This window comes from Plutella xylostella, chromosome 9 (genome assembly GCF_932276165.1).
Source record: "Plutella xylostella chromosome 9, ilPluXylo3.1, whole genome shotgun sequence".
NCBI lineage: Eukaryota > Metazoa > Arthropoda > Insecta > Lepidoptera > Plutellidae > Plutella > Plutella xylostella.
Genome location: NC_063989.1, coordinates 2220293 through 2243494, shown reverse-complemented (window position 1 = coordinate 2243494; position 23202 = coordinate 2220293). Strand labels below are relative to the sequence as shown.

At 37.9% G+C, this 23202-nt stretch overlaps 2 protein-coding genes across 9 annotated transcripts; one reads left to right on the top strand and one right to left on the bottom strand.

Moving 5' to 3' along the window:
• Positions 1 to 127: 127 nt before the first annotated feature.
• LOC105384482 lies at positions 128 to 23168 on the bottom strand. Of its 4 annotated transcripts, none has more exons than XM_048623278.1 (14): positions 22909 to 23168; positions 22365 to 22551; positions 15708 to 15902; positions 15137 to 15247; positions 14482 to 14535; positions 13535 to 13643; positions 13008 to 13125; positions 11799 to 11934; positions 6492 to 6631; positions 5098 to 5216; positions 2844 to 3016; positions 1788 to 1917; positions 981 to 1168; positions 128 to 247 (listed from the first exon to the last, which is right to left on the bottom strand). In XM_048623278.1, exons 2-14 carry the CDS (start codon positions 22528 to 22530, stop codon positions 132 to 134), a joined length of 1755 nt encoding a protein of 584 aa, XP_048479235.1. In that variant the 5' UTR covers positions 22531 to 22551; positions 22909 to 23168; the 3' UTR covers positions 128 to 131. The 4 variants fall into 4 exon arrangements, with proteins under 4 accessions (XP_048479235.1, XP_048479237.1, XP_048479236.1 ...); XM_048623280.1 differs by having other exon boundaries at positions 14515 to 14535; XM_048623279.1 differs by lacking the exon at positions 22909 to 23168 and adding an exon at positions 22667 to 22863.
• On the top strand, positions 7792 to 11426 carry LOC125489023. Of its 5 annotated transcripts, none has more exons than XM_048623283.1 (4): positions 7792 to 7940; positions 9327 to 9530; positions 9908 to 10065; positions 10346 to 11426. In XM_048623283.1, the coding sequence occupies exons 1-4, from the start codon at positions 7906 to 7908 to the stop codon at positions 10516 to 10518; spliced, it is 570 nt and encodes a 189-aa protein (XP_048479240.1). In that variant the 5' UTR covers positions 7792 to 7905; the 3' UTR covers positions 10519 to 11426. The 5 variants fall into 5 exon arrangements, with proteins under 5 accessions (XP_048479240.1, XP_048479243.1, XP_048479242.1 ...); XM_048623286.1 differs by lacking the exon at positions 7792 to 7940 and adding an exon at positions 8309 to 8678 and having other exon boundaries at positions 9908 to 10041; positions 10349 to 11426; XM_048623285.1 differs by lacking the exon at positions 7792 to 7940 and adding an exon at positions 8310 to 8678 and having other exon boundaries at positions 9908 to 10041.
• Positions 23169 to 23202: the final 34 nt, after the last annotated feature.

Sequence of the window (23202 nt, the reverse complement as noted above, 5' to 3'; positions counted from 1 at the left end):
TATCCCATTCCAAGGGGAAAGACTTCTGATACAAACCAAAACTACCGTTATTCGAATTTAATAAGGGTTCTGTCAGATGTCTTTTCCCGTGGAATGGGATATATGTAGTAAGATACGGATGCAGTGAATATCTAGTCGGTGGGTGGGTCCATGGCGGCGATGAGCGTGCGCGCGACGGCGGCGGCGGCGAGCGCGGCGTGCGGCTGCCACTCCTTGCCGCGGGTGCCGTCGCGGTAGTCCGATATACCTGTGGGGAGAAGTTTGGGTTGTGAAGCGGTTAGATTTTAAACGTGTGTTGAATATACGCTACTAGGAAGTTACGCCTAGTTTCACCATAGTCCGTTACATCATTAAAACCCCTGTTACATTAATTATACGCCATTTCAATTTCCTGAGAGATGTGTCAAAAGCCAACAACCTTGTTATGATCTAACAGAGTATGGTGAAACTAGGCCTTAACATTCAAGAGACAAGTGCTAAACGCAGTTAACTGTCTCATAAAGTTTAATTTTATTATAAAATACCGTTAAACGTTGTTTTAAATTTTTGGATGGTAACACAGGATAGTTAAGTTTAAATGACAATGGCTTAAAAGTGGCAGGCCAGCAACTTACAGCATCATCATCAAGACGAACATAACGTCAGCAGAAAGTAAGGTGCAGCAATGCACTAACTCTATTTATCAAGATTACAACAGCGTGTATGACATTGTCTCATTTGGTAAAATGGTCTTGAAATGCCCTTAACCTGAAAACACATCCTAACTAATATTATAAATGCGAAAGTAACTGTGTCTGTCTGTCTGTCTGTTACTCTTTCACGCCAAAAGTACTGAACGGATTTGAATGAAATTTGGTATACTTAAGGTCTAGACCCTGGGAAAGAACATAGGCTACTTTTTATCCCGGAATTCCCACGGGAAAACTTTTAAGGCGAAGCGAAGCGCGCGGGAACAGCTAGTATATTATAAAATCACTAACCTCTAATAGAAACAAAGCAGTCCTTCCTATTCCCGACCACACTATCCAACACGGCGTCCAACTCGCAGTCGTAGGCGCGCGCGTGCGTGTGCGCAGCGAACGCGGCCCGAGCGGCCTCCGAGCACGAGACCGACCGGCCCCCGGCCACTGGCGCCACGTGGAGGCGGATGCCGGGGGATATTGAGTCTCTGTATTGAGATAAAGGTTCATTATTCACTAGTTTAGCCGTAGTCGTCGTGAGTCTCTGGTGGAAGGTCATAAACTTAACTATTGAATAGTCTAGCTAGCAGTTAGTATCATCAATCATTGATTGATTGATTTGAAAAGGTCTTTATTTGCTAATAATGTTAGTTACACTACACTTACTAACTGCTAGCTAGACTATTCAATAGTTAAGTTTATGACCTTCCACCAGAGACTCACGACGACTACGGCTAAACTAGTGAATCATCAATCATTGGTGTAGCTAGCAATAACAACCGTCATGGGCTGGCAGGTATAGAGTATCTATAGGTGAATGTAAAGAGTAATTATTGAATACATAGTCTAGTTAGCAATAGTAGCGAGCGCCCTCTGTGCTGCAACCGCTATGACGTGTAGATTTATTTCCTTCGCTGTTGAAGATAGCAAATAACATTAGTGATTCTTTCTTGCTAAAGTCGCTACGCTAGCAAGACGTGCTGCTGCAGCTGGTTGCCAATCGCCATCACACCTCCTCAATCTTGACGTCTCCATTCCATCTCATATTACCTGAGACTTAGGTACTGGCCCTGAAACTACAGTCATACAGATACATAGTATACTGACATCTGGTCGGCGGAGGGCGCCGGGTGTTGCACCTCTATGTAAGCGCCATCGCCCACTTCCACGCACAGCCGGTCCGAGCCCGTGCTCGGCGCCTCCCAGCGGCCGGGCACGCCGCGGAGGCGCTCTAGACCTGAAGGAAAAACAGTAGAGTAAGTACGGTGGCCTGCGCCTAAAAGTATACAGGCGGAGTTTTTAAAATAGCGATCCCTGATGATGAAGGGACCAGCTACATCTGTTATAAATCCGGGGACGTGTTGTGTGTGATGTGTGTTGCAGTGGTGTTTATGTGGATGTGCTTGAGCAGCATGTGAGCTTGAGATCGCTATTTTTAAAACTCCGCCTGTATACTTTTAGGCGTTGGCCACCGTACATACGTATGTATGCAGTTGAGAATACAGTACAGAAGGTCTAGTACAGGTTTGTTAGATTGTCGGAAACTATAAAAGTTTACGTTTTCTCGCATACAAAGTGGCGCCTCTAGCGGAAACTATCATGCAACTTTTGACAAATAATGTATGCAGATGTCAGAAGAAAACGTAAACATTTATAGTTTCCAAAAATTGCAAAACCTGTACTAGAAATACAATACATGGTGGCGCAGCGTCCAAAGGTGCGAAAGATGGCTAGTAATGATTGGATGCGGAAACCTATAGATCGCATCCAGTGGAGACTTTGGGAGAGGCCTACGAACAGCAATGGACTGCTTATAGGCTGATGATGATCAACTTTAGCTTGTATATTACATTTATTTCCGTAAATTTCATCGGTAATAGTTTTCCTTACGATTTGCTGGGCCTATTACATACGTTGTCGTCTTAGGTCTTACGGTATTTTGGGTACTACGGCTTCTAAATTACCTTCAGCGGCATACAGGTCCCAGGGCGCCTGGTGCTTCCCCCCGCTGTACTGGGCTTGCAGGCGGCTGGCGATGTCTTGAAGCAGCAGGTTGGCCGGCTGGTACGGCTTCACTTCATAGTCCAAGCCACCGGTCCGTAGCCTTAGATCTTTACAGTATCTACTATATATTTCATATTCCAACTGCCAACATTATCTTACCTTCAGCAGCATACAGGTCCCAGGGCGCCTGGTGCTTCCCCCCGCTGTACTGGGCTTGCAGGCGGCTGGCGATGTCTTGTAGCAGCAGGTTCGCTGGCTGGTACGGTTTCACTTCATAGTCCCAGCCGCCGTGCTCGTTTCGCTCCGCTCGCTCGCAGAACACGTAGACGTGTCTGGTGGAGAGAAATTGTAGAATCATGTTAATATTTTTAGTGACTGATTAAGTTATATTCTATTCTATTCTTCATTTTGGTAGTGTTATGACCTCACTCCTTATTATTAAATGTAGACTATAGAGTCAGCTTTTCACAACTTATTTGTAGTCTGCATATGACATAAGTATATTTGAAAACTTTTCAGCTTACTTATCACAGTTACATTACTAATGAGTAATTAGTTTCTTTATTTTTTACGGGATCATTGACAATCATTATAATTTGATATGGACATCCTTATAGCTGAACACAAAAGAGTAGAGATTCATGTTTTTGGAACTAAACAGATTTAAACCTGGCAATAAAAAAAAACTCGTGATTTGTGGTCTGTTTCTATGGTTTGAATGTCAAACTCGCCCTGTTCCTGTATAAACAAATCGAATTTTGCTTAATTTTGGAGTTTTGTGGATTGTTGAGTTTGTTCACGAGGTGAAAATGAATAAAACCATTCGCAGCGAAGCTAGACAGATGATTTACAGCGTTTACCTACGATGTTTGGCGGAGAATGAGGCTGGAGAAGTATTAGTCAATATATACGATGTTTATGAAAGAGCAGCGTTTTATACTGGTGAGTAGGTACTTAATTTCTAACCATTAACATACATTGCTTATATTTCTTGTAAAAAAGTACTATTTTGATGTAATAGAATGACTTTCTATGTGTATTTGTTATTCTTATAGAGGTTAGAAAATACTAGTGTCAAACGTTACATGACATCAGGGTCTGCATGCTAATGTTGTTAAAACATCAGGTCTAGATACTTTTTTACTAACCCCCGACTCAAAAAGGGTATCGATAAGTTTTACAGCTGTAGGTGCCTATGTGTGTCTCGGTCTCTCCGTGTTAGAGTACCTATTGTAAAAATAATTATGTGTAAGAATATGGAGTCGGTATAAATTCCCCAGACATAATAATTTGCAAGTCACTGCTTTTCTAACCAATTAAATAATTTGTTGCAGGAAAATCGGTAAACACAGTTTTAGAAGAATTGCCGGGGCACATTTGAACTTTTTCCTGAGCAAGAAAAAACTGTAATAAAATATCGATGTGTGATACTATCACTTTTCTCCTATAGTAATTACATAATGGGATAACCAACACGTGTTTCAGTGCAAAAAAACATTATGAAATACACAATGAAATAAAAGTTACAGTTGATTTGATTTAATGAAATTCATTCAAGACTGCCCCCCTCTCCCCTACTAATTTCTTCTCTTAACATAAACCTCCCCAAAAAGTGGCATTTTATAATTAGTAAATATTTGAAACATTTCTCGTTTTGATTTTTTCTCCTAAAGTATCGTGATACTTTTGTCCGTTTTCTATACTATAATAGTGTGGCCACTTTCTTAGATTGCCACGCCCTCAATTATTCTCTACTCTTTTATGTTCAGCTATACCTACCTTTTTGACGGTGGCCAACCCTAGAGCTAAAGTAGGATTTGTCACAGTGGTGAAAGGAATAGCCACTAAAATAAGAGTCAGTCGCTGACTGCTCACTCACGGAACCCCAGAAGCAAACGGACAGAGTAGGTATTGGTAAAGTAACTAAACATGTATTAGGTAATTTTTTGGAAAAATATCAGATCTTTGCCTATACCCCTTTTGCAACACCCTGTATAAAGCGCTAATGTCTATTCTATTCTATTCTATTCTCTGTGGGGGTGTAAGTACCTGCACCTGGCTCTCTCGAGTGGAACCTTTGTGCATATCCCCAAGGTCTAAACTGCCTTCCTAAGCTTGGACCATTTCCCACCACGCTGGTCCACTGCGGGTTGGTGAGTTCACATATCTAGATGTGCTAAATCTAGATATGCAGGTTTCCTCACGATGTTTTCCTTCCTCGTAAGAGTGATGGTATGCATTGTACTTAAGTTAAAAGAACTCATTGGTACATGTCAGCGCCGGGATTCGAACCCGCATCTCTTGCGTGAGAAGCGGGCGCTTACCCGACTGAGCTACCACCGCTCTCGACTGAGCTACCACCGCTCTCGACTGAGCTACCACCGCTCTAAGCGCTAATGTCACTCTGACATACTTGTCGGGCAGATCCGCCGCGGGCGCGGACACGACCACGTCGCCGAGGCGCACGTGCCGCGCGTAGTCCGCGTAGTGGGGCACGCCGCCGCCCACGCCCACCAGGAACACGTATTCCACCTGGAACCAGAACAATGACTATGTGAGGACATCTCACACATGGTCATCCGACCAAAGCTAAGCACAACCAGTAAGTAGTATGGGTTTCGGCTTAGTAGGTAAACCCTTTTTGCAACAAGTTGTATACAGTTAGGTACCTACATTGATAAATATGAAAATTATATGCATATTCATATGCATATAAAGTTATAGGTATTATAATAGTTCATACTGTATGAACTATTATAATATAACTTTATATCGGGTCTTAAGACCCGAGTACAAATAGTTATCTCTCTTTAAACAAATATTTGCCCCGGCGGCTGTGAACCCGGGACCTACTGCATAGCAGTCAGGTTCACTAACCACTACTCCGTAATGATGTGGTATTTGGTAATTTCAGCGACGACCGACGCAACGCACCAATCGGGCCTCGCCCTAAGACAGCCAATTTTGCCAATGTCTACGTGTTACAGAACTTACCTACAACGAATAAATGCAGTAACCTGTGACACCGAATCTATGCGAAATTATGCTTTATTCTCGAATAACACTTCTTTTTGTCTGTATGTGTTACCGAGCTATGATTGAAGTTAAAAAGGTGAAACGAATTCTTCACACCAGTCGATATTTGCGTATATTTTTAGAAGGAATTTGAGTTCAAGAGCACATGAATCAGAAGTTCTATTTCAGAAACGATCATAATTAATGGCTTCAATCAATGGTTAGCGGTCATAGAATTTAATAGAAAACAGATGCATATTTATCATCTACATAGATAGGTATATACAAACAGTAAAAAACTAGACTTTACCCAAGCCTCAACCCACTCCTCCTAGGGGACCTAAAAAGTGTATTCTGCTTATTGGTCAAGGTACCGATATGATTTTACCAATGTCGTTTGGTGATGACACTTATAATGCCTTCCTTCTTTTGTCGACTGACGAGACACCTTAGAAAATGGGCGGTAGAGACTGGATGATCAAGTCCGACGACAAAGTGTTGTAGCGCTCCTTGCTTATGCCCAGCAGTGGACGATTACGGGCTGATGATGATGAGTGTACCTTCTGAAAGATGAATCGCGGCCGAGCAACATAGCACGCTTGCAGCAAAATACGAATAGCGGCATAGCGCGCTATAAGAGAGGATTAAAGCAATTCCTTGCAGCAACAAACGAATAGCGGCCGAGCGGCATAGCGGGCACCAATAGCTTCGCGCAGTTTTGACACACGCTCCAAAGAGACCTAAAGTGTCTTCTGCTGATTGGTCAAGTAGTAACAAGAATGGAGTAGATACCTTCTGGAAGATCCCCAGCAGCCTTGTGGTGGTGTTGCCGGCGGCGGTGGTGGCCTCCCGCGAGCGCCCCACGGACGGCAGCTTGGTGCTCACCACGCGGTGCGCGCCGATCGTGCCCAGGGTGTACACGTTCGATTCACCTGTTGGGGGTTACATGTTGTTATATAATGATGATAGTGAGCACGCTTTCTGCACGGAGATTAGTCGTAAAATATTTAAGTAGGTAGTTACGTTCATAAAATTAAAAATATAACTATACCTAAGTATGTTCGATGAATAGAACTTTTGACTTGACAGCATTAGCTTCTCATTAGAGAAGGAATTATGTTAATAAGATAATAATAATATTCCTTGCCCTACGAGATGACGAGATGAAAAAGTATTAAACGAGGCCTCGCATGAAAAGCAATCGAAGTAGATACTTTTTAATAAGTACCTGCATACCTATTGCTTTTAGTGGAATACCTATGGACGCCTAGAGTCTAGAGTACCTAGCTGCATACCTACCAAACTAATATATTACTATAGCATCTATGCTGAATATAGACTGCCGGCATTCCAGACGCCAAGCAACGATCAATGAGTAACGAGAATAAAGAGAAGTGTTATGATTAAATGTCTAGGTGATTGTATTATCTACGTACTTGATTGGGTCTATCAAAAATAGAGCTCTAAATCTTATCCCTATCACACACAACTTGGCCCGAGACGTACCTCCGTAAGTAGCATTTTAATTTACATTAATAAAGAACAGAAATGGTATCCCTCACTAGTAAGTGAGTGTGACTCATACCACGAGTAATTTCTCTTATCACGACCGACCAATAGCGCTAAGCTAGACACTGCTATTGATGATCGCGACAAAATGATAACCTAATTCCGGTTGGTTCCGTAATCATAAAATAAATTTTATTTCATAAATGGTTTTTAGATGGAGAATAGCTGTACGTTTAGTGTACCAGCTAGAATACCTAGGTGGTCGGACGGACTCAGATATCGTGAACTCGTCAACTCGGGGTCAATTTGATCCAGTGAGCTCAGTATATTAGGTTAGGACTACTGCCTGTACAATTAACAATGGAACCACACAGCTATGCAATACAGACGAAATTCATTATTACGACGTTCGGAGACTGTGGAGCATATATTAGACGAGATCACCACACTCCACTGCACCTACCCATGCATAGGTATTCGATTTTAAAGGTTATATCAGTTAATAGAGCGTAGCGAAAAACAGAGCTGTTGCAGCTTGCAGATAATCAATAACTTCAGTGGCGTACTATTTGTCACTGCATCGTATTCGGGATCCCTAATAATCCAGTTCTCGCCTAAGTGTTCGGTCGATCTTTATAACGTCATAATCGTGTTGTTTGTGGTTAGATATCGACATACTGTTTTGTTTTGTGCAACAATGGGCAACTCGTCTTCAATAGACTCTTCTTATAGGTAAGTCTTACTATTAGTCGCTTTAATTATGCTCTCTTACTTCAGTGTGAAGGCCGTTATCGGAATCGGAGCAAAATCTGTTAATCAATGACTGTTTAAAGTGTTTATCGTAGGAGTGGCTACTCCCACTTAGATGTTTAGTTGAGGCAAATCAATTGTTGGTTATTAGTTATGTCTTAAATAAAGCTTTACTACAACCTAACCTGCTGCTGTACCTAACTACTACTATTTATCATTATCAGCGTAAGCTACAATAATATCAGTAGGATAACCTAGTATTTTAAGTAAGTATACATTGTAAGTACGACACCATACACAAAAACCTAATCTATGCTTCCTAGTTCAGCCGAAATAAAATGAAACACCAACGCTCAGAAATTTATTCTCAGAACGAGTTTACATCTACTTTACATTCTAACAGTAACTATAGGAGTTATTATGCAGAGATGTTTAAGAAACAAGTCGGGAAGTCTCTCGGTTCAGTCTCAATCAGTGTTACCGGCTTTCTGCTATCGAGAGTACGTGTTACCGCGGCAACTAGTAACTACTATTAACTGTGACGGCATACTACAGTGTTTGCTTTTCGTATTTCGTAATCGGAAAGTCGCACCTCCATCTCAGTATCAGATTTAGTTCGCATCGATCTTCGATGGAGTCAACGTGTGAGTGCAAATGTGTATAGTGATTTTAAATAAGCGAAATGCTTAAAGGATGTTTCGAATGCTTGGAATGTTTAGGGTATGCACTTTTTTATAAGTAAATCGATGTGTCTTTTTGATGATCTTATTTTATTTCACCATGCCACGTCGTTGGCAACGTTCGTGTTTATGTTTTGTAAGTTTTGTTTTAAAAAAGTACGGACGCACCCTTAGCAAATGTCAATGTCAAACGTTTTGACACAAAATGACAAAACATCAAAATCTAAAAAATAAACAAAACACGGCTGGCTGGTGCGAACGCTGAATTTCTTTTATTTTTTAATCCTTTTTAAATATTTGAATTATTATGATGCGAGATTAATGGAAAAGATAAATTGTTGTCACATTTTCCCATAAAAAGTACCTATGACAACGTACAACGTGCCAACATTTCGGAGCACTTGAGTCAACAAACGATTTTAGTTCTATCCAGCCGCTTAATGTCTCGTTGTGCTCCAGACGATTAACTATAAATTAAGATCAGACGTGACGTCACGTATCGTCACAGGCATGACTAGTTCACTGACTGTGCCTATCCACTAAATATAAGGAAGATACGATAGCTGTGACAATCACGTCATATTAATTCAGCCATAATCAGCTTAGGTGATATTTGCACACCACTAAGCTTTGCGAGTGTACCCTAGGCTCCGAAAAAACAAATAGTGAACTTTCTTTCTCTATCCAGAAATTCAGCAGTAAGAGATCGCTTCGAGGCTGACGGGGCGTATGGTTCGCACATAAAGGGCAACTCCCAGGTGAGCACAGCCCTACCGCCGTGGCCCGCTCCCTCCAGAGACAACGAGACCATGTTCCTACTGCCCCGGGCCCTCCGAGATGGAGACTCCATCAATGTCTCCGTCAAAACTAGAGGCATTAGTGAGCGGAGACAGTGAGTTGACCTTTTTACTGCTTTTAAGTTACAGTTTTCTTTCATATTCTAGATCTTATTTGATATAATCACATACATGAATAGTTGGATTTTGCAGAGTTAGTCACATAAGGATCTGACGAATTCAGTTTTTTTTATAGGACAAGGCACAATAAAAACAGCCTACAGAAACCAGTGGCCTTGTATTTTTTCCATTAGAATATGTGTAGGCTGTATGCCCATTTTAAAAAGTATTCATTATGTTAGCATGATCAAAATTAAAATGATAGATCAGATTAACGTGGCCACTTTTTATCCTGGAATTCCCACTAGAAAGAATGCAGGCATTTTGTATGGTATATTTCTGCATTTTTAACCTTATTTTTATAATTTTTCAGGATGTCTTTAAACTTAGTAACTGGAAGCAGCTACATAGACTATGACAACACAGCCTTCAAATTAGACCTGGATTTTACAGACAATATAACAGTTAGTACAATACACAATGGGAACAATGAAACCATTTCTACAAGTGAGGCTATGAACTTTTCCTTAGGTAAATGTCATTTTATATTTTAGATTATAGTTGTAGACTTACTAAATCAGCTTTTTATGACACACATAAAAATGTTTTTCATAACACAGCATGATATCATAATCATCATTGCCTAAACCTTTATAAAAACAAATACAATACCATTGATCAAATCATCCTAACTCATCTAGCCAGACCTAAAGTCAGTGGTCTCTGCAACAATCTGATGAAAGCAGACTAAATGAGAAAAATCATGAAAACATTGCATTTTATGATAATTAATCCAAGATTTTTGTTTCAGAAGAATATATTACATTTGGAATAAACATTGGATCTGACAATGTAGTTGATATTTACATTGGATCTACCTTCTTTGAACAACTCACTTTAAAACATAGTTTAGATCAAATAAGATATTTGACTTTGGAAGGGGATATAATCAAAGTTAACCAGCTAGATTTTGTGTTTGCATAATTGGATTACATGTAGCATGTAAGTTTTACTATTTATTACTATTGTTTTACAGTATTTTACTTGCTTTATTGAAAATTTACTTATATTTAAAATTAAATATATGACATGAGCATGATTATATTATGTAATGATAATGATTGATTGGCTTACCAATTTATTTGTTAAGTAAAAATATATATTTTTTGGCTGTCCATTTACCTTTCTAAAATAAATTTATTAAATTTTTATCAAAATCAATAAGTTTAATAAGTTTGTAGTTAGTTGTATCAAAGTTATTTAATATAAAAAGCCATAGCATAGTGAAACATGACCTTATAGCAAGACAAAATGTGTTAACGGTATTTTGATGTGACCTTAAAGAGCCGTGTGGTTCTGTCAAGGCCGAGCCCACGGTATTACGTCATAGCTGAGCCTTGTTTTATTTAGTGGAACGCGCTAACACACAAACAACGATTCATTGGCATTACTTTGTTTCTAACTTCACTGAAAAAATAAGCACTGTTTCAATATGAGTTACGAAAGACTCCTTTACTTTTTAATGGCTACACACCACACACTGAAATTGTAACAATCCTTTTTTAGATTTCAGTTGAGGGCAATGAATTAAGATGATATTACTGGAGTTAAAAGAACTAAGTATCTATTTTTATCGTGTGTATACTGATATCAGTATTAAATTTGTATTCTTCATCCATAATATAATTTTTTACATTACTACTTTAGAATAGTCATGTATTTTGATTGCTGCACGAAGGTCAGGCATTGTTTCGGAGAGTATTTTTCTAAGCTGTAGGTACTTTAGAAGGCATTTATACCAGTAGTTTAATAATGATGTGTTGTATTGTATGTTGACTATTACCACCTATTGAATTACGTAGCGAAATAAATAAGCTATTAAATTTCTAAACAAAACCTGTTATGTTTCATTACTTCATAATGCAAATTTATGCATCTTACAGTGATTATGTTTCAGGGTTGCTTATAAATGCTTATCCACCAGCAAATATTTGCTATACCTACTACGTTGCTATCATATTCATTGGTCCACATAGCATAGCCCTGGTCCCCCTACTCTTTAAAGGCAATGTATAACATTATTAAAACGCTTTTGAAGAAAAGTTATGATTAATTTAATGTTGAGAACGCAAGACAGACGCAATACATTGCCTTTCAAGAGTAGCGGTACATGTGTGAACGGATTTCTTTCACATCATCATAACATAGCACATATCTGGTAGTAAGGCACTCCCACATCTTCTTCCTCAATCCCCAGCACTCACCGACAGTGGTGTACCTCACGAAGGTCTCCTGGTTGTCGAGCATGGCGTCCACGGCTTGCTTCTCGCAGTACAGCGCGGTCACGATGGCTATGCTCGGCTGCCGTGACGAGCAGAGGGTTGGCATCTGTTTCACTACCTGTGTTGGGATTGATAATGGTTAGTTTGTGGGCATATAAATCTAATGTACCTACTAAATTTTATTTAAACAACATAAGAATATAAGTTAAAAATTGCACATTTATGCTGCTGTCCCATAATTCTTTCAATCAACCTACAAGTGTACATAATACCAATAACCTAGGTGTGCAGCAAAATCAAAATGGCAAAAGGTGTGCGATTTAATTATTAGAAAAGCTTTGGGTTTCGGTTTGTGATAGCCATTATGCACGCGAGCTTTAATTCGTCTTTTAAGGTTTTCCTGGGCACATCTAACTCTCAGATTTCCTATCATTTACAAAAATTTGGTCACATATACTACTACTCACTACTCATTGTAATTAATATGTAGTTCCAAAACGCATTTTCCTGTAGCAATAATAGCATAGGTAGCCAGCAGACGTTTACAACCGACTGATTATGATTACAGCCAGTCACCACATTCTCATTACGTCACATGTTTTGTAAAACAAAACAAAGTCATCAACTACTAGGTACAAACCTAATTAGTCAGGTGTTGTGGTTAATAGTTTTACCGACGTGTCTTATCTTAGTCTAATGAACTAGAATGACCTACTGCCATTGTTTCAAGTAACCCTAGCCACTTGTAATCTCGTAACACATTTACAGTGACGATAGCTGAGTAGGATTTTATTACGAAATAAGGTACTTCTAACTTAGCTTATTGACTCATTGATATATAGGATATGTTAATATGGAGTAGCTGATCAAGCTACTACTTAAAATATGTATTTTTGAAGTAGGCATGGGTTACCACTCTGAGTATTTGCTAATTTTTACTTCTAAATATACTAAAGTTCGCGATTATAGCTTCATTTTCTTTGCTACGATTTCAATGTTTTTTATAGTTATCGATAATTTGATATGCGTTTCACAGGCATTTGTATAAGGTATTGACAAGCTGTCTGACGTATAAATGACATAAACGCATACAATAAAAATCCCTATTAACCTAATATCGAATCATCTATCGATAAGTGACCCACTAATCGTACCACTGCACATGGTCATCTCTCGTGAACAGTACTGTACCTGTGTGTCGATGCTGTGTTGTCTCACATACACTCCCTCGCCCATGGCCCGTGTGAGTCCCTTCTCTTGCAGCGCTTCTAACGCGTCTTTCACCTCCGCTTTCGACCATTTCGCGTTTCTGCAACAAACGCATTGTAAATTGTATTGTAAGTATACACTGGAAGTGCCTGAAGCAGAATACAAGGTAAGTAACTTCATATTATTATAATGTCATGCCATACACAAACGTATAGATAGGTATAACGTCCGTGAATAAAGAAAACAAATGAAAATGGCGGACGCATTGCGAAATTGCTGTTATCGTAGGTAGTGAGTCCCATATTGAGCGTTATTGCAATCTCATTATAATCGTAGGTGTGTTGAGACTCTTTCCTAGCGATATGGCCGATTATTGTACATATATTCCCAGTCTGTGTATTCTATTCCTTTTTTATCTTACGTAACGGCCCGCCATATTCATATTATTTCTTTATTCACGGGGGTTTTATATTGTTTCTTTATTTACGGGGGTTACAACAAATACTCACGTGACAAAGTCTTCTACGGTGAGCGGGTTAGGATAAGCGTTCTCGATCATATCGAGCACCCGCTGTTCGGATATCACTGTTTGGTTCGCCGCATTTTCTTCTATAAATGCTGTAATTATAAAAGAAAGTTAGCAATATAATTTAAAATAAGTATTATTAGGTAATGTGCAGATAGATTCTGAGCATCCGTGACAGAAGATTTGTTAGCTTTTCTGTGCACATTGTTTCATAAGTTTTTCAGTGTATAGGCAAGAAGGTATTACTAAATAAAATAAAAAATATGACCGGTGTTCGGAAGCTTTACTGCAAACTAGAAACAGCATTCATTGCGTTAATGCCAACGCTATAAACGTTTTTTTAAAGACATTTATATCACTGAAGTGGATGGGGTTAAATTATTATGCTTTGGAGATAACGTAAAAAATGCATCATGTTGTCATTTTGAAAGGAAAAATCACAGCAAGGTTTTATAATATACTGACAATAAACTACACAAACATAACAATATAAAATACACAGACATGCAAAAACGTAGACATAAGAAAATTATAAGACATATTGCTTCGGTGGACAGGGTGAACATAGGGTGGTTTATCTCACTATATTGTTATTTTCCAGTGACATTTTGAATAAACTGGGGGTGCCTTTAAATTATTGGTGGGTATATAAAGTTAATTATAATTAAACAAAAATATATAACATGATAACTAAATTACTATACATAGAGAGAATACGCACAAGATATTTCGACCAAAGATCAGAGACTCTGATAATAAGTAGTAAATGTTTCAATACATCACATTATAAAAAAACATATATATGGATACTCAGATTTAGTCTCCCTGATATTTGGCCACATCTGTAAGTACCACATCACAAACCTCAAATATTGCAATCGTCACAAAATCACATGCGTGAACCAAAAAATATAAATAAATAATACATACACCCATTACATAAGTTGTATATAATTTTCTTACTCGATATAACGCCATTTGCCTCTGTGCGGTGGAATATAAAACAAATACTTAGTTATATGAATAGTAAAAACATATCAAATCTAAATAGTAAGATATAATTTAGTTTCTAGCCTAGTATAATGTATTGCATTGGATTAGTCACTTTATCCCAGGTTATAATATCACTATAGTAATAATACATAACAAAGCAGTCCCTGAACGTAATTTAAATAATGGTTTGTATAAATATTATAACATGTATGAGTTAATTCCCATTTAAGTATAAATACCAAGTCATAAATATAAATGTTCTATATGAAAATGGCGGACGGACTAATGCTATCTCGCTCTAATTGTATGTCTGTCCTTCCTATTCCCGCTGTTAAAATTAATAGAGTATTTATCTTGGGGCTCCCGCACATAAACACGATACGACATTGCGTCGTAACAACGTCTCCTTCCCACTCGCAAGTTTTCAATGGGAGAGAGCGAGAGAGTGGCAGGGCACGACGTCCTAGCGTGTTTATGTGTGAGCCTTACGGCCGCCATTTTCATATTAGTTCTTTATTTAAGGGAGTTATATGTATAGTAGGTATAATATATTATGTATTTGTAAGATGGAGTATTAAGTTTATATACTGACCAGGAGGCGGGGGCCCGCTGCCCTCTTGTCTCAGTTCCACTTCGCACATCTTCACTTTGTCGTATTTATTCTGCATAAGTTTCATTATTTTCTTTATGAAGCCCACGTAATCTGTAACAGAGAGGAAGATCTTCAAGTCAGTAGCTCCAGATTTGTGTTGATTGTAATAATGTATGGGTGAGGCACCATTGATGCGTTGCATTTCGTCGTCCCAAAGGAACGCTTGTAAAAAATATATGGCAGCAAAACCACGCCTTAAGTGTGTGAAATCTATAATGACTATTATACGAAAAGTGCGTAAGTGTGTGCATGTTTATGAACCTTTAGAGTAATATACCTAGCTGACACATTAGAATATGTCATAGGATACTTTTTTAACATTTTATCATTTTAATTCTTATGGGTCAAGCTTTTACGACAAAGGGAAGCTGGTGGGAAAATCATGATTCCTGTTCTCATTTTCTCCTGTGATGACATTTATCTAATAGTTTTACTTGTGTTGTGGGAAATAAGTTTACCCCTACATTAATAAAACCCCACCCTTAACATCCATTTCATTAACCCAACCCACCTTTAGGAAAGTCCTGCGGGCTGACCAGATCCCTGAAGAAGGCCTGCGCCTCGTACGGCCTCTCATACGGCGCCAGTTGCGGCTTGAACCAGAACCGGAGAGCACGCGCCTCCCGCGTGTGGTCGCCGCTGCAGGCAGACACCAGGTAGACTACGAACTGGAGTTGGGCCTCGCATGGGGAGGATACGCCGTTTTCTGAAAGGGAAGATATATTGTATTTTTAACAGACTTAAAAAAAACTCAATTCGTCGGGATTTTTTTTATGTATGTTCACCAATTTCTCCGCCGTTTATGAAACCAATTTTGAAAATTCTTTTTAAAGATTTAGAAATCGTATTGGAATTGGACTGAGGCAATTATTTTAGAGATTTAGATATCGTATTAGACCGATACACGATGGTGAGGATACGTCGTTTTCTAAAAGTTTAAACTGTATGTTAGAGAGTTGGAGATCGTATTGTACTGAGACACTTTGGGGATGGAAACAACTGGCCAAAGACATCTCGAAAGGAGCACCACTTCAGTTTGCATATTTTAAGAGCTCTAAGTTTTATCAAATTGAATTTGTGTAAGTGTAAGTAATAAAGTATGCTCGTATAAACTGTGGAAAAGTGACCTGCAGCTACTAGTAAATCTATAGTAGTACATGTAGATGTCATCAGACATCTGAGGCTAAAACTGTCGAGACAAACATAGCATATTAAACATATTGATGACTCACGCTCGGTGAGTCATCAACTCATCATTCATCAAAGAAAGAGTCCAAATAAATATTGAGACAGCTACAAATAGATACAATCCTAATAATGTTGTCCTAGTTCATTCAAAAAAAAAAAAAATGTAGCTAGTAATACGTAGTAACACCATTTAAATATAAACAACTACATAGGTATTACCTACTAAGAAATTGTGACCTAACAGATAAGATTGCATGCAAAAATAATAAATGACATAAGAGAAAGATGTAAAGTTCAATGGCAGCAATATTAACCTTAACTTTTATATAAATTGAATAACTCTTTCTACATGATTATGATTGATTGAAGGGCCCACATGTTTGAGTTCAAGTGGCTAAGGGTCAATTCTGAGTACAGTCGACCCACTGTATTTTGGTTAGCGAGTTTAAGAGTCTCACTGTTTAGTACCTAAGTTTTTAGTAAATGTCTATTATTTGTATTTCTGAGTTTTTCTTATAAAAAAGTGGAATAGATTTACAAATTTAAAGTAATGCAAAGAGACATTTATTGAATCACCACCAGTGAATGCAGATATCACCACATTAAAAACATGTAGTTTATTCATCACATATTTTGTCATTTGGCAAAAAAACAATAACATGTATGTCACAGCACACAAACAAGTCTAGAGAAACTAGTCTAAAATCGCATGAGACACATTTGTATGAAAATCTTCTGCCAGATTTCAAAGACATAATTAAACCGAATTAGTGATGCAGATGCTACAGAGATCATTAGTTAATTAAAGCCACAATAATCATCAAAGAGGAAACCCTGGTACCTACAGATTAGTCATCTCTAGTGCAAACTGTGTCACTAGTATTTTTATCTCACATGCAATACAATAAGTATTGTTTTAACATAACAGGGTGTCCACTGACAATGCTACAAAAAATTCCCTGACTTTTCCCTGACTTTCCCTGACCATTTCAGAAATTTTCCCTGACCAGAGATGAAATTAGAAACCCAATTACTACAATTAGATAAAGAAAGCTTGAAGTTTTTCGTTCATTTGTTTTACACTTATTAAAACTTCGATTGCGTAAAATATTTATACGGGGGGCTGCTTTAAAAAGGGCATACTAAGCCAAAAAGACGTGACTCGTGACTCAACAATTTTTGTTTTACGACTTTTGATAACTCACAAAATAAAATTTAGCTTTCCTAGATAGAAATTGTTGATCGCGTGACTTTTTACTATGAAGAACCAGATAATTATTTTTCTAAAGCACGTAAAACTTTTTTTAGACCCTGGTTTAATATACCACTTTTGCATCATCATCATCATCAGCCAATAACCCACTGTCCTCGGCCTTCCTCATCCAGCTACATACTACCGACTACACGCCTAAGGTCGTCGGTCCAGCGGGCAGGAGGGCGTCCCACGCTGCGTTTGCATGTTCGAGGTCTCTACTCAAGAACTCGTCTACCCCAACGGTCATCGGTTGTTCGACAGATATAACCAGCTCACTGCCACTTTAGCTGCAAATTTTGACAGCTATGTCGGTAACCTTACTCTTCTGACGGATAACCTCATTAAATTTCTGATATGATCCATCAGAGAAACCGCAAGCATAGCTCTCTCCATAGCTCGCTGAGCGACTTTAAATCGGTGGACCATTCCTATCTACATTACATTACATATGTCATCACTGGCAGGACGTACTGACTGGTTGGCCGAGGATAATATTATGTGACTGAGTTTCCCAATTGCAGCCCAAGCCAGTTGAATGCGCCTCCTTGTCGAAATTTGTTCTGCCTAGCCGTATAGTCTTCCCGAGGTAGACGTATTCTTGCACAACTTCGATAGTGGTCTCACCAACGATGACCGGGTCCGGTTTGATGTGAGCATTGTAACTACATGACTTTCGTCTTGTCCAAGTTCATACCGAGGCCTAGACGTTGGGAGCATTTAGACCACTTACCGTCATAATAACGCTGTCGTCCGCGAAGCGGAGGTTTTTACTCGCCATTTATAATTATGCCATGTCCGTTCCAATGCATTAACTTTTGACTTAATCTTCCAATGCATTGTTAACAGTTTCGGAGATATCACATCCCCTGTCACACTCCTCGTTGCAGTTGGATAGGTCTTGTCTTGTGGTCCTGTATTTGTATTGTACAGACACCTTAACACCTTGATATGGCACTAGCCTATTTGGCATGTATGCAAAGATTTCAAAACTGGCCTGGTCACGAGTCGAAGGCTTTTTCATAGTTCACAAAGACCAGACACAGAGACTGATTATACTCTTCGGTCTTCTGTATAATCTACCTTACTGTGTGAATGTGGTCGGTAGCAATGAAAAATTAAATTATACATAAGTACCAGCCTCTTATTTTTTTTAACAACAACATGTTATAAACCCTCTTATTTTGTCATAAACGTGTGATTCTTTCTTGTATTTGCAATAGTGAGTATGTACGAGTAGTATTAAGTTTTTTATTTCTTGAATTTCTTATTAATAGTATGTATCGTTCAAAAATATTTATAAACTAAACGAGATTTTATTTTATGACTTTTGTATTTCACGTCTAAAATAATAACGTAAAAATACTAAAATTTTGCCAAAAAATATGCTTTAATGGTAGTTTTTCCCTGACTTTCCAGGTGGACCATCAATTTCACTGACTTTCCCTGACCACCTTGAGCTTCCCTGACTTTTCCCTGACTTTCCCTGACTTTCCAGATAGTGGACACCCTGCATAAGATTGTATGACCTTTTAACAGACAAAATGTAGGTACATTGTATTTGAATAGGGATTGTTATCCAAATTAAATAACTAATGGGGTAATTTTCTGCTTATTTATGCTCATGATGACTTTCCATTACTACCAACAATGCTGAACTTTCTAATTTAACTCACAAAAGTAGTAGGAGTATATTTCAATTATTTTTTTTTTTAGTTTTATGGTTAAGGAAATACTATAGTTTTTTTTAGTTAGAGTAGCAAGCATATTATATTCCTTTACATTAACATTTTATCCTACAGGAAGTGAGGTTATCAAACAATGATTATTGAATCATGTATTATGTTTTGGACAGAAATGGAGCAATCATTATTCATGTTAATCAAGGAAAGTTAATAAATATATTACATCCAGCATGTTCCTACAAGTTATGTTGAAAAACATGAAATTTTAAACTACAGACATTTTAGGCACACTTACTCTAAATGTTTTTAATTCCCTTGACTCTTGACCCCAATGTTATCATAAAAATAAAATAAAAATGAGTCAACTTTATGCAGTTTTTATGATCCACTTGACCCAATATTGTACTTTTGTGAAGATGTTTTGCAATGACATCACTGCCTTTTAAAAGTCAGCATTTTGATTTTGATTTTATAATCATTTCCATCTTATGCAAGCTACCTATGTGAAAGCCTGTCTGAAGCTTGCTTGCTTCTCTACTAGACTGCATATTTTTGTCTTAAAAGGCAAAAGAAAATAGGGTTTACTTCTTGTTAGACACATGTTCAGCTAGCTCCATCACAGACAAATTTGAGACATCATCATCAGTAGAAACTTGTAAAAGGCCCTTTAAAGTTTATTCTGTTTGTATGCTATAAAAAGGTTCCTTTCAAGAGAGCAGGTGCTTACAACCCCATTGAGGATAGAATAGTTATTTATTTATTTATTTATTTATTTACAGAAATAGACACACCAACAGCACATTGGATAAAAAGTTGTTCAGACACAGTATATGTTGCTTATCCTATCCATGCACCAATTATAGGTGTGCAACAGCATTCAAAATGTTATCTTATAAAATACAATAATTTAAATACTAACATGCAATCATGCATACAATGCTTAAATCTAAACTAAATTAGGTATAGTATTGTACAATGAAATTTATATTGATTTGATTACTTACAGAAAATAATTACAAAATAATACAAAAATTCATTACAAATTAATAACACCAATACAATAATTGACAGAAATTATATAAGTAGGTATATTATAGGTAGGTATTATGTCAGAAATTATAATTTGAATTTAGAAATGGTAGGTATTATGTGTATATAATTGATTAATGATTAATTAGTTCTATTTAGGTTGCAGCAGTTTACGTTTCCAAGAAAGTGGGGAGTCATTATAAATGTCCAAGCTCAATGTCGACTCGAGATCGTTGTAGCACATCTGGAAACGATTGAGTGGCGAAAATTTACCTAGTTGGGTACGGGAAAAAAGTGGAGCAAATGTTTTAATAACCTGACATTTACGGTGATTCAACTTCGGAACTTTAAAGTTGAGTCGAGTTAATAAATCTGGTTCCGTCAATTCACCTCTGAGCAGTTTGTGTAGAAAGTTGAGATCTTGGTACTGTCTTCGTTGTTCAAGGGAACACATTTTAAAATACTTCAATCTGTCCTCGTAGGGAACGCGACTATTAATATCGGAGCTGTTGGTTTTGAACGCTAGAAACCTGGTAAAGGATCTCTGCACCCTCTCTAACCGATCTATGTGCACTTGGTATGTAGGGTTCCAAACCTGGCTACAGTATTCGAGTCGAGACAAAACAAGAGCATTATAAAGTAACTTAAAACTTTCAATTTTTTTAAAACTCTTAGCCATGCGCTTTATAAATCCCAACATTTTGTTACTTGTATTAGCAACGTGCTCAATGTGACTTATGAAGTTCAAGTTGGAGTCAAAAATTACACCCAGGTCTCTTATTGTTCGAACTTCTTCCAAGTTTGTACCATCTAAAGTATAGTTAGAGCAAACGGGACGTTTTTTCCGCGTAAATTTAATATGAAAGCATTTGCTAGCATTCAATGTCATGCGATTAATAGTACACCATTTTTTTATATTGTTTAAGTCAATCTGAAGTAGTTGAGAATCAGAATCCGAATTAATTTGCTTATATAATTTCAAGTCATCAGCAAATAAAAGGCATTTGCTATTCTTAATTACTGAAACTATGTCGTTAATAAACATATTAAACAATAATGGTCCGAGGTGGGAGCCTTGCGGTACACCCGATGTCGAAAAATATGACTCTGAGTTAAAACCATCTTTGGCTACACGTTGACTGCGATCTGATAGGTATGATTTAAACCAGCCCCACAACTCACCAGTAATCCCGAATTGGTAGCGCATTTTGTGTAAAAGCAGGTCGTGGTCGACCTTATCGAAGGCACTACTAAAATCCGTGTAGATTGCGTCGATTTGATTACCAGAATCAACAGTATGCGTAAGGTCAGATACATAGGTCAATAAGTTAGTTGTTGTTGACTTTCTAGGCATAAAACCGTGTTGTAGAGGGGAAAGCAACAATCTGACATGACCATGTAACACCGGGTAAACAAGACTCTCGAAAACCTTGGAAAATATTGATAGGAGTGAAACTGGTCTGTAATTTCCCACAATGGAAGTATCACCTTTTTTATAAATAGGTACCACCATAGCTTCCTTCCAGACCTTAGGAAAAGTAGAAGTTTTCATTGACTGATTAAAAATTATTGAAAGGGGTAGAGCTAAACTTTTAGAACATCTTTTAATAAATACAGAAGGAACACCATCGGGGCCCGCTCCCTTACTGGTATCAAGAGAGGCTAGAGCTTTCAAGATGGATTTTTCTGTAAATTTAAATGTATGTATAGTTGAGCAACTAGATTCCGTGACAGAAAGGTCGGCAGATAGTGGAGCTTTAGGTAAGAATGTAGCGGAAAAATGCGTTGCAAAAAGATCACAAATTTCCTTATTGTTATCAGCAGTGGTGTCACCGTGACTCATACTACAAGGATAATCAGTTTTACCCTTACGTGTTTCCTTAATAAATGACCAAAATTTTTTGGGATTGTTTACAAGGCTACTCTCAACAGACTCAACAAACTTTCTGTAGTCGGTCTTGATTTTGTTATGCTGTAAGTATTCCTAAAACAGAATAAATAAATCATGCCTCACCATAGACCTGTTCCTTGTTGATGATGATGCCGGTGTGGTCTCCACCGGCCACATGTATCTTGTCGCTGGGTTGCGCCTCCACAACCTTGCGCTCTATCACTAGAGTTGTGGAAGTGGCCGTCTTGCTCTTTGGTGTCATTATCACTTTCTCCTCTGTATTCGTCATTTTGCTGATTGGGTTTGGTAACTGAAAAATGGGTTTGAATTGGGTTACTGGGTCATGTTAGGGGTGGTTGTAAATAATAAATTTAATGGAATATGAACATTATTACATTGGTTTAAACATAAATTATTTTATGTACCTGTTGAATGATAACAGATTGTAAGAAAAAAACAAATAACAAAAAGTTTATAATAAGAGGTGAAAACACGAGTTATCTATTTACTTATTCAAATTGGATACAAAAATCAACCACAAAATGCAACAGTCATTTGAACTTGAATCCCACCCAGCTTATCGATGACTCATACAATGAGCCTCCCTTTTTAGTTTCGGCGAGCGGCTCCGAGATGCAAGAAAACTAAACCATACAAACTTACATACCTATTTATTTCGAATGAAGAATGAAATCGCTTGTTTAATCGAACTTTCACAGGGCAACCGAACTAAAACTATTGTTCTAGTCGCACAGAAAACACACATATAAGGCTCTATAGTACTATGGGATTGTTGATAGCCTTCACCTCTATTTATGATTCAATTAAACACGGCTATTAGAAAAATAATTTAAATTCAATCGCAAAATGATCTCACAACAACACAAAGTGCTGTCATTCTCAGAAAAAAAAACTGAATGCATCACAGAGAACACGCGAGTGTCAGTGTCACGTCACAGTC

Bases quoted from the DNA above. Each gene is read 5' to 3' on its own strand.
- LOC125489023 (XM_048623282.1), top strand. From the start codon at position 8,641: ATGCTTAAAGGATGTTTCGAATGCTTGGAATGTTTAGG. The intron at 8,679-9,326 runs GTATGCACTTTT...TTCTCTATCCAG, and splicing joins GAATGCTTGGAATGTTTAGG to AAATTCAGCAGTAAGAGATC. The intron at 9,531-9,907 runs GTGAGTTGACCT...ATAATTTTTCAG, and splicing joins GGCATTAGTGAGCGGAGACA to GATGTCTTTAAACTTAGTAA.
- LOC105384482 (XM_048623278.1), bottom strand. From the start codon at position 22,530: ATGACGAATACAGAGGAGAAAGTGATAATGACACCAAAGAGCAAGACG. The intron at 15,248-15,707 runs GTGGGTTGGGTT...TCTCTGTTACAG, and splicing joins CCCGCAGGACTTTCCTAAAG to ATTACGTGGGCTTCATAAAG. The intron at 248-980 runs GTTAGTGATTTT...TTCTCCCCACAG, and splicing joins CTGCTTTGTTTCTATTAGAG to GTATATCGGACTACCGCGAC.